The sequence below is a fragment of the Cucurbita moschata genome, unplaced genomic scaffold, assembly GCF_002738365.1.
Source record: "Cucurbita moschata cultivar Rifu unplaced genomic scaffold, Cmos_1.0 Cmo_Scf00001, whole genome shotgun sequence".
Taxonomy (NCBI): Eukaryota; Viridiplantae; Streptophyta; class Magnoliopsida; order Cucurbitales; family Cucurbitaceae; genus Cucurbita; species Cucurbita moschata.
Window position 1 is genome coordinate 6,912,873 of NW_019268517.1, and position 10,177 is coordinate 6,923,049.

General features: G+C 35.2%; 1 protein-coding gene across 7 annotated transcripts in view; it reads left to right on the top strand.

Moving 5' to 3' along the window:
* LOC111444358 overlaps positions 1 to 8,730 on the top strand; it is an 18,474-nt gene extending 9,744 nt beyond the window's left edge. Inside the window, exons 8-13 of one of the 7 annotated variants that reach the window (XM_023082453.1) lie at positions 2,253 to 3,768; positions 5,685 to 5,872; positions 6,691 to 6,731; positions 6,818 to 6,885; positions 6,973 to 7,054; positions 8,171 to 8,730. In XM_023082453.1, coding sequence (XP_022938221.1) covers positions 2,253 to 3,768; positions 5,685 to 5,716 — 1,548 coding nt within the window. In that variant the 3' untranslated portion in view covers positions 5,717 to 5,872; positions 6,691 to 6,731; positions 6,818 to 6,885; positions 6,973 to 7,054; positions 8,171 to 8,730. Of the gene's footprint in view, positions 1 to 2,252; positions 3,774 to 5,684; positions 5,873 to 6,690; positions 6,732 to 6,817; positions 6,886 to 6,972; positions 7,503 to 8,170 lie in introns of all 7 variants that reach the window. The other 6 variants (XM_023082474.1, XM_023082489.1, XM_023082460.1 and 3 more) reach the window with 6 other exon arrangements.
* The last annotated feature ends 1,447 nt before the right edge of the window (positions 8,731 to 10,177 follow it).

Here is a 10,177-nt window from a genome sequence, read left to right on the forward strand (position 1 = left end):
GGGGGGGGGGGGGGGGGGGGGGTGGGAATATGGTATTCACCTAACCATTTTTAGGGGAGATAATGACAGCGCTCTTGGAAACAAATATAGACGGAGAGTAATGACAAAAATAAATATAATTTCTGCAACAGCAGTAGGCATTAAAGGAAAGATCCTTAGACTCCCCAGAACTCTTCCTTGAAATGTTCTTTTATTTTTCTCAGACAATATTCCCAAATGTTCTCCTAGGAACATTTCAAAATCCTTAGGCCTTTACCCTTTTCTAAGATTGGGTTTCCCACAAGCATTTGTAAGATACAAAGCCTTGGACACCCCTAGGAAATATTGCCTCAAAGCTAAGTAATGCGTTATATCTTCCTTCAACAATTCAACTTGAAAGAGAATGAAGGAAAATGGTGCAAACATCTTCCTCGTTCATCTTTCAGATAGTGCAACTTGTAGGACAAATCTGGGTTTCTCATGTGAACTTTTCATACTTATTGATACTTCCCTAGTAGAGGGCCACTAGAACACCTTGACTAGATTTTTTTTGTATAACTTCTCATCTGGTTGGGGGGTCAAAAAGCAAATTATCTGTAAGGCTGTCAATAAATTAAAAGGTGGCATTAGTCATTAGATAAGATTTACCTGTCCAAGAAAGAGAAGTTTGAATCATGGTAATTTGTCCCTTAAAGACTTTACAAATTCAGTGGATTTAAAGAGATAAATCAGGTTAGGAAGTTGAAGTGTTTGGTTTGCTAAATGAATAGGATTTTGTGATAGTTGTTGATGGTCAAAGATCTCTATGATTAGCAAGTTAATTCGGTTGATCTTGATATGGCATGAAGTCATTAACCCTCTTATCCCATTGGAGGTATTAATGCTACTGATTCCTTGGTGATTTCTTCACAACCAAAGCCAAGATTTGTAAAAGCTTTCCCTCTTCATTAAACTCGGGAAAAAGAGCTCCTTCTTTCATTGAACATTCAGAGTCAAAGAATCTTGTGTTTATCTTGGACTCATTTATGAAATCCATTAGAGTCCCCCACTAAAGGTTCCAAACTGCAATGTCCTTATATCCTACCCAAACTTAGCCAATCACAAGTTACTCTTCCTGGTTCGAACATATAATTCTCCAAAGGTGTCTCAAGACACTCAACAACTAGGAAAAATATTTCTAGTTTTGATTCAGATGAGGAATTGGATGTTAGTATGAGTAGCTGAGGAATCTGTTTCTCTTATTCCAAAACTAGAGTAGGCTGATCAGTTTCTAAAGGATTCATTTGTAGCAACTTTCAAAAATCTATTTTCAAATGAAGTTAATGAGCAAGGGGTCATTGTGTCTGATGGAATAGTTTCACCAAAGATTTATCTCCAAATTCCAGCCTAACTTTCTTTTCTTGCTGAGGTATGTGGATTGCAGATGTGGACAATTCCATTCACTCACCAAAAGTTAAAGCTCTTTAGTGTCTCATTGTTTGCTGAGTAACTCTTCTCATGGATTAGTACCAAAAGTAGGGCGCTTGAAAGATCTCTGCGGTGTAGAATTTCAAATGAGGTCGGTTTTTCGCCTGGGGTCCATCTTCTTCTTCCTTCCTCTTCAGTTGTGAGTTTTGTCAGTGTGAGGAGCAGTTTTTGTTCATCCTCTTTCTTCAACGTTTTCTTCATAGGGTAGGGTTTGTTTTTTTACTTCTAACCTCAGTAATCTGAAGGATGTCTTCACGGTTTGGTTTTCTGCTTTTGAAGAAAGGAGGAATCAAGAAGAATCAGTCTCATCTCTGATTTTGTTTACCTTATTGTTGATTTGTCAGTTCAAAAGTTATGCAGCTTCCTGTCTCATGACCTTAATGTGGAGCTATTTATCAAAGCCTTTTGCTGGACTTATCATTTGGGTTGTTTTTTTTTTTAATTTCCTTCTTTATCGTTTATTTCATGGTTTGATTATGCTCTTTTGTTTCTTCTTTAGGCCTTTTTTCCACTTGTTTTCTTAATTTGGTCTTGTTTTTGTTTCATGTTAAAAGAAATATAAGACTTACCTGTAAGGCTGGCCTATCAATAAATTAGAAATTGGTTTTATTCATTAGATTATATACACGTCATAGCTAGCTGAAAATGCATGTCTGCTCAACTATCAGATAGTCCACCCACTTTAACACTATTTAGTTTCACCCGAAGTCTTACGTCTGAATTTGATATATGAGGTAATAGTTTGATGAGTTTGGAAATTTCTTTTCACTAATAGTTCAAGTGTTTTCATTTTGATGTTTTTGCAGTATTCCGAGTCTGAAAATACTGGCAGGATAAATAACAGTAGATGTGGGAACGTGGATAATGATGGTGCTCCTTTTTTAAATGCAGCCTTCGTTGCAGATTGGAGACCAGGTACCTCCAGTGGACTTTCTTGCTCAAATCCCACTAATGGTAACCTTCCTTGTGATATAATACCACAAAAGGATATCCAAAGCAAAGAACAATGTAACACGTTCGAATCTGGAGATATACAAACCCAGAAAAAAAAAATTCATTGGTTTTCTTCTGGATCAACATACTCAGAGCCTCCAGCATCTATTTCAACCACAACTGGACATGCGTCCACTACAAATGAACAAAATCTCAGAGTTTCAGATGTAAAGTCCCCTATCTACTCTAAGAATAATCGGGCTCGTAGATCTAATAGTTCACATTTGGTCAAACTAGCTCCAGACCTTCCACCTGTCAATCTCCCTCCATCCGTTCGTGTAGTTCCCCAGTCATTTTTCAGAGGATCTCTATTTGGAGCACCAGAAAAGGCTTTTGTTGCCAAATGTAATAAGGAAATTTCTCAAGTGATGGATACAGTAAATAGCAGGTTGAACAATAGTAATCCACCAAACAATCCAAACAATATCATCCCACTATTGGAAGATGGTTCTAAATCAAGTATGGAAGAAGGCAGAGCTAACAATGATAACTCTACTGAAACAGAAAGGGGCACGGATTCTGATCTTCAAATGCATCCTTTACTATTCCGGGCCTCGGATGATGGATCTGTGCCTTATTACCCCTTAAATTGTAATTCTAGTACATCTGACCCTTTCAGTTTCTTCTCAGGAAACCAACCTCAGTTGAATCTCAGTCTATTTTATAATCCACAGCCAGAGTACCATGTTGGTTTTGAAAAATTCAAGTCAAAGAAGTCCACTTCATCACATAGTATTGACTTCCATCCCCTCCTGCAAAGAACTGATGATATAAATCAAGCACAGACGGCTGCACCTTCAGATGCTTTTGTATCATGTTCAGGGGGCAGATCTCCTCATGCTCACGACATATTTGGTGCTGTACAGAACCAATCTTTGGTTAGTAATGGACAGCTGACTAAGGGTGCTAAGCCCTCGAAGCGTGGTGATAAGACTTATTTGGATTTAGAGATGCACCTTAGCTCAACATCCAACAAAGATACTGTTCCAAGGAATAGACTATTCAGTGCCCATGATCAGTTGAAGTCAATAACTGCTCGAAAGTCAGAAGCATTAGAGAACCTACATAACATTCATTTGCATGGAGAAACACGAAGAGCTAATGAAGCGGGCAATCTTGTTTCCGATGCTCATCCTCTGGTTTTACCATCTGTGGACAATAGCAATGATGATGTGGATGACCATTCTCATCCAGGTATCATAATGGAACAGGAGGAATTAAGTGACACTGATGAAGAAGTTGAAGAAAATGTTGAGTTTGAGTGCGAGGAGATGGCTGACTCTGAAGGAGAGGATGGATCTGACTGTGAACCAATTACTGATTTGCAACATAAGGTAACCTTACTCTTTCGTTGATGTCAAAGATGTTTATATAAAATGGTTGTAATTTCTGAATATATTCCCTTTCCTCTAGTTGTTCATGCATGCATTTATAAGTCGTAGATTCTTACCAATATAATGAGCTGTGATCTTTGAAACATATTGTTTCATTTATAGACAACACTATTGGCTGGTATGAATTTTAGGGGCCATTTGGATTGGGGGCATGGGGATGAGAATAAGGGTGAGAATCAACAAGGATTATGTATCACTTGTTTGGTACAGGGTTTGGAGGATTGACCTTGAGAATGAGTTATTTCCATGGTTTTTGTATACCCATGAGTAAGGGTGTTTGATATCCTCGTAGAAGCATGAAGTTTCTTCATGGCAAGGCGTTTTTGTGAGGGTAGGACAAGTTGAGTTGTTCCACTAGTTATGCTATACTGGTTCATTGTGCCTTTATGCTTATATATTTTTCCTTAAGATATAGATTGTAGTGGTTATTACATTTCATTTTCGTGAACTTCGAGCTTTTTTCATTTTTCTTTTCCAGTTTCAACGTCAAGTGATAATTTGATCTATGTCTACATTGAGGCTTTAAATCAAGTCAAATGATTTGTCTGAGGTGAAAACATGTTTAGGTTGCATGTAGCCATCCCCTTCTTGTGAATGATCCTTAGTTTTAAGGATCCCAATGTCGGTAAGTAAACCCGTGGAGAAGTTTATGAATGATTTCTATGGGAAAGGCCTGAGGAAGAGATGGTCATATCTAGTTAGGGAGGAGGTGGTGACGAAACCAGTGGTTGAAGGGAATTTGGAAATAGGAAATTTTAGAGTCCGTAACAGTGCGCTCCTGGCTAAAGACTTTGGTGTTTCTACCTTGAGTCTTTTAACTCCCTTAGTGTAAGGTTGTTGAGTAGATAGGGGCTTTTCCCCTTGGGGTGGATTGGAGGGCAAGGACACTTCCAAAGCCCCTTGGAAAGTTATATAACTGAGGGAGCTTTTGTTTTCTCAGATTGTCCATTGTTTGGTGGGAAATTGGAGAGTGCTTTTTTTTTGGGAGGATAAGTGATCAAGGGATAGTTCCATCTACTCTCGTTTTTGTAATATATTTTATCTTTGATAAAAAATTTATTTATGTGGTAGATGTGTTCTCTAACTCTCAGACCTCTCCTTTACCCGTTTTGGGGTTCATCATGGCTTGTCCAAGTGAGAAACATTGATGTTATTGACCTCCTCTAGTTGACTGAGGTGTTTTGTAGTATTCCTGGAAGAAGGAATGTTTGTCCTTGAAGCCCTTCACCCTTTGAAGGCTTTTCTCATAAATCCCTCTTTCTTTATTTGGTCAATCTCTCTGTTTCAAGTGGTGTCTTTGACTTGTTCAAAGAAGGTTAAGTTTTTTTTTTTTGTGTGACGGGTTCTCTATGGAAGGTTTAACACCTTAGATTGAGTTTGGAGGTAGAGGCCCATGTTGATTGATCCGCTTTGTTGCATTATTTGCAAAATGGTTGTTGAGGACCTTTATCATATCCTCTGGAGTTGGGTTATGGTTAAGAAAGAGTTGAAAAAAACTGACAGTTAAAAAGAGTTGAATTGAATAATCCTAAAACTGACAGTTCAAGTCACCAAAAAGGGAAAAAAAAAACTTCTGAGGCCTAGCTGGCTTGATAAATAAACCTACCAACCATAATTTTATCAAACTCAGGCAATTGAGGCTCCTCATTCGCTGCCCTCCTGCTTCTAGTGGATCTTGACAAACAAACTAAGAGAAAAAATGTGTGTGTCTATTTTTGTGTGTATGTGTTGTTTCTGTTCGTATCAGCCAACTCTCATTCAATTCCAATGACTTGCACATCATTCTGTAATATTTTATGGTTAGTGGTGTCTATGAGCTGAAATATATCAATTCTGGTCAATTCTTTTTAGACGATTATTCGAAGTCCAGGCTAAGTGAGTAGCGGAGAAAACTTTCATTTCCATCGTAGAGGAGAACTCAATAACAGAATCAGTGCCAGTTGGTTTTCCATTTCTCTCAGAGTTGCTTTATATATTACTGCTGAGCATTTGTTTGAGATCTGCTATACAATTTTGGAGACCAGAAAGTCATTTACAATGTGAGTATTTCTATACTTCTAGATTGTAATCAGATTTTTCTCTGCTTCCATCTTCTCCTCACACCTAGATTTCTGATTTGAAACCTTTTCCTGGAAAATGTGCTCTACGGTGACCTTTACTTTTGCAAAAGTTCCAATCACATTTTTATGTTGAAGTACATTATTGCTTTTTATCTTGTGTATAAAGTTTATTAATTTTACAAGCTTCTAAAATTTACTGCGTGGTTTCGTTTTAAATTTTCAAGAATAACAATAATAAATTGTTTTTGGATTTCTTTTTTCTCCTTAAATTTTTCCTACATTTCATTTTCATCTTTGGCAAATGGCAACTAAATGGATGCACGTTACTTTTTAGAATATGCTTTATGTTCAATTCTTTAGATTTTTTTAAAAGAAAATAATAAATCTATTTGGTGTTTGATTATATTTTTGTAAAAATAAGAGGTGAAATTTAGAAGTGATAAACGTTTTCAAGATCCAAAGACCAGAGCTTCTAAAAGGAAGGAGTCTCTAGAATAGAATCCCGAACTTCTAAATTAATCTGATTATCCAATATGATTACTTATTTTGGTTCCTTAGTGTTACTATTCTTAGCCAGCACTAACTTCAAATTGAATTTAATCGAATCAAGTTCAGTATTGCTTTGTTAAACTTGAGCTTGCACAACTCAAAATCACCACTGACTTAGATAATCACAACTTTTTAACAAATGGTATCTTCTATATGTACTTGCATATAATACCAAAAATACATCGAGATACTTCACTTCATAACTTGTTAACATGTTTTTTTGGTTTTGGCATGCTTTTTGGCTATAGAATCCTGGGTTCATGTCCAAATTCCAAGAGGAGGCCATTAGGTATTCTCCTATTGTTGTTCACAGTAGAGAGAAAAATATTTTCTTGCGTAGTATTATAATTTTGACATGTTGAATCAACCTTGGAGATCATCTTACAGCTTTGAAGATATGAAGAAACAAAATTATGCTACAGAGTAGCTATTTAAGTAAGAGGGTATTATTCTTTCTTTTGTTTTGTTCAATTTATTCTGATGGATGTTATTCCGTCATAATATTGTGTGGCTTTTTCCTTCTATTGCAGTCCTTGGCACATTTCCACAACCACCAGTCTTAATATGTCGGTCTTTTGACCCTGATATGCATGGGAAGTACACAGTGAAAAGGTTGGTAGCATATTAATTGTTTGATTTTCTATAATTAGCTAGAAATGATCCAAACACCTCCTAAAAATGGTGGCCACTTTTCTGTAAAATCCATCAATTTATCAGCCAAGCATGGTAAGACTAGCCCGCGTTTATCAACTGCATCTGGAAGTCCAAAATTCCTAAGAAAGTTGAAGGTATTTCTTTGGATCTTTCTTTAAGGTAAACTTAACGCTTGTGATAATATCCAAAGAAGAATGCCTGACTATATCCACTCTCCAAATTGGTGTTTATTGTGTAAAAAGAGCTCCAAGAGTCACGGCCACATTTATTTTCCAATGTCCAGTCGCTAAAGCTTGTTGGGCAAAGCTTTTTCAGTACTTTTGGGTTAAGTTGGTGTTTCCCCGATCATATGAGGACTCCCTTCTCCAGCTCCTTTTTTGCCTTAACTTCAGAAACCATGTCGGAGGTTTGGGTTTGTGGATCAATGCTGTTTCTGCTACCCTTTGGCTTTATGGTGTCTTTTCAAAAAAAAAAAAAAAAAAAAAGTTAAATTATGATCCCTTGGCTCTCTGGGCTCTCATCTCCCATTTTTGTGTATGGCCTTTTGATTGAGTACTTCCCAAAATCTTAGCTGTTGAGTAAGCGTGATGCTGGTACGATCTACACTTCCCTCTAATTTAGTCCAGATAGTTTGAACTTGATAGCGATTCACTAGGCTATGAAAAGTATTTCATTAAGTTTCCAAACAACTATGAAATTGTTTGATAGCATTTTAACATAGCTATGCAAGTTTTTTGTAGCATCTCTATAAGCTTTGTGGAGAACTCTTTTTATATTGCATTGTTATACAGCTATAAAAAAAACATGGGAAGTATGTTATTATATCCTTCTTATAAAACGAAAAACGTTTTATGTCCTTTCTTTTACTAACATGGAAAGCATGTTACAATTCTCTGAAAAGATTTAGGATTTCTTGATGCATCTGACGTAGCATTTTGATTTTTTTTTCCTAAAGCTATCGCATCTTTTATCGTAATATGCTTCTTTGACAATTTTTTTTTTTTCAAAACTAAAATCGGAAGGTTTTGATTGTGACTGCTTCCTTTGGTATCTAACTTCCACTATCATCTGTAGGACATAAAACTTGCTAATGGAAGAAGATGGAACAGATATCACAGCTGACTTATAGCCACGCTTAAGCGCAACATTGCTTATCTAAATCAACTGGGATTCCTTCTTGAAGCTGTCTGGCAATTCAAGAATATTGCAGGTATCAGTTCATGGTTACATTAAATTCGAATTCACCATATCGTTCCATGCATTCAAATCTCAGTCTCGGTCATGTAGGACCTTAGAGTACCCCATCGTAAAAACTCGACCTTCTTATTGCCTTCCGGTCAATCTTGCAAGAAAATAATAACAGGACAGAAGATTGGAGTTGATAAGGGTAGCTCAATATTTCGAAGTTTAGAAGGGTTCATCTTTGCCACATTGCCATGGCCAATTTGCTGTCAAATATGAACTGAAGTGTGTAAAGAATTGTACAGTGTCAGGTAACTTTGTTGATCCATTTTTGTGGGCTTTTGTAGAGATGACTATAGTTAAATCATCACTCTATGAGATAGGTCATTATGATCAATCATTTCTCAAAGAAAACCCAATAAATGACTCTAAATTTGTTGATATTTTGGATATATATTGTTCAAAATTATATTATTTTAAATATATATATATATATTTAAGGAGTACTTGAAAGCGTAAAGAAATGGTGTGCCCTCATAATTATCATTTATTGGTTGCATTTAAAATACTACATTTTGACCAAAAAATAGCATATAATATATATTATATATGGATTATTTAAGTGTTAATTGTGACATTTTCTGGATATTAGTATTATTTTATGAAATTTAAAATTGATGGGCATAGAAAATTATCTAAATATTTTATATTCTCACATGCATGTTCTTATGTAAACCTATGGGATTCGAGTGCTTAATTAATTTTAAAATTGAATTGGAGAGAGAAAGCACGTGTTTTTCACGTGATATAGCCTGGAAGGCAACATTTTTTCCTATTTTTTTATTGCATGAAAAAAAAAAAAAAAGCAATCTACAAAAATATTACATTTATATGGTAATTCTTATTTTTATGTTGCAATTATTATTACTTTCTTGTGTACGATCATAAGCTTCAAGCAGCCGTGTTAAAGTAACCTCTTTTAAGGGATTAAGGTTGTCGGTAGAATCAGTTGAAGATGGTAAGGCCTAATCCGACTTTCACTGTGATAACCCACGTTAAAAGCGTATCTTTGAGATAAAGTCCTTATTTTCGTTTATGTCAATTGTAAATATGGAACAATGTATTCCAACGTCTCTTTTCGAGACCCATAAAATTACAAAGCTTGCCACAATAGCTCTACATGTCGTGGCATGCAAGCGAATAGTTCATTGGGTGATGATTGATGAAGTTTCTATCTCTCAAAGAAGATTTGAAATTGGCTTTTTATTCGAGAATCTTTTATTTATTTATTTATTTGGTATTAGAATTTTTAAAATATATTAAGTGAGTTATTATTTTACATATAATGGGTGAAAATAGATAAAATTGATTTTTTTTTTTTGTTTAATAGGATTCTAATTTTTGTAATTTTTAAAAAAATAAAAAATTTAACGGAGACATAATTAAAATTTATTACAATATTTTTGAAAAAGTTTTGTAAAATATATTGGAACATAATTAAATTTAAAAGACTAAAAATAAAATAGGCGACCGAATACGTAATTTAAAGCTAACCAGAATAACAAACGTTATTGATCATTATCTAATAGCCACTTAGTTTGGTAATAAAACCACTTTAAAAAAAAAACTCCACTAATTAATAATTAAATAATTAATTCAACAAAAAAGAAAAAAAGAAAAAATGCAAAAGAATCCCACGTGAGGAGGCCAATAGGAAAATAAGGAAATGCGAAAATATCCACGTGGAAAAACCATGGGCCTCCACGTGTACATAACACGTAATTAATTATTAAAGAAAATGAAATCACAAAAGACGAAAATAATATGTAAAAAAAAAAATTATTGAGATTGATCCAAAAAAAAAAAAAAAAAAACACCGAAGCTCAAGGTGGGTGGGTG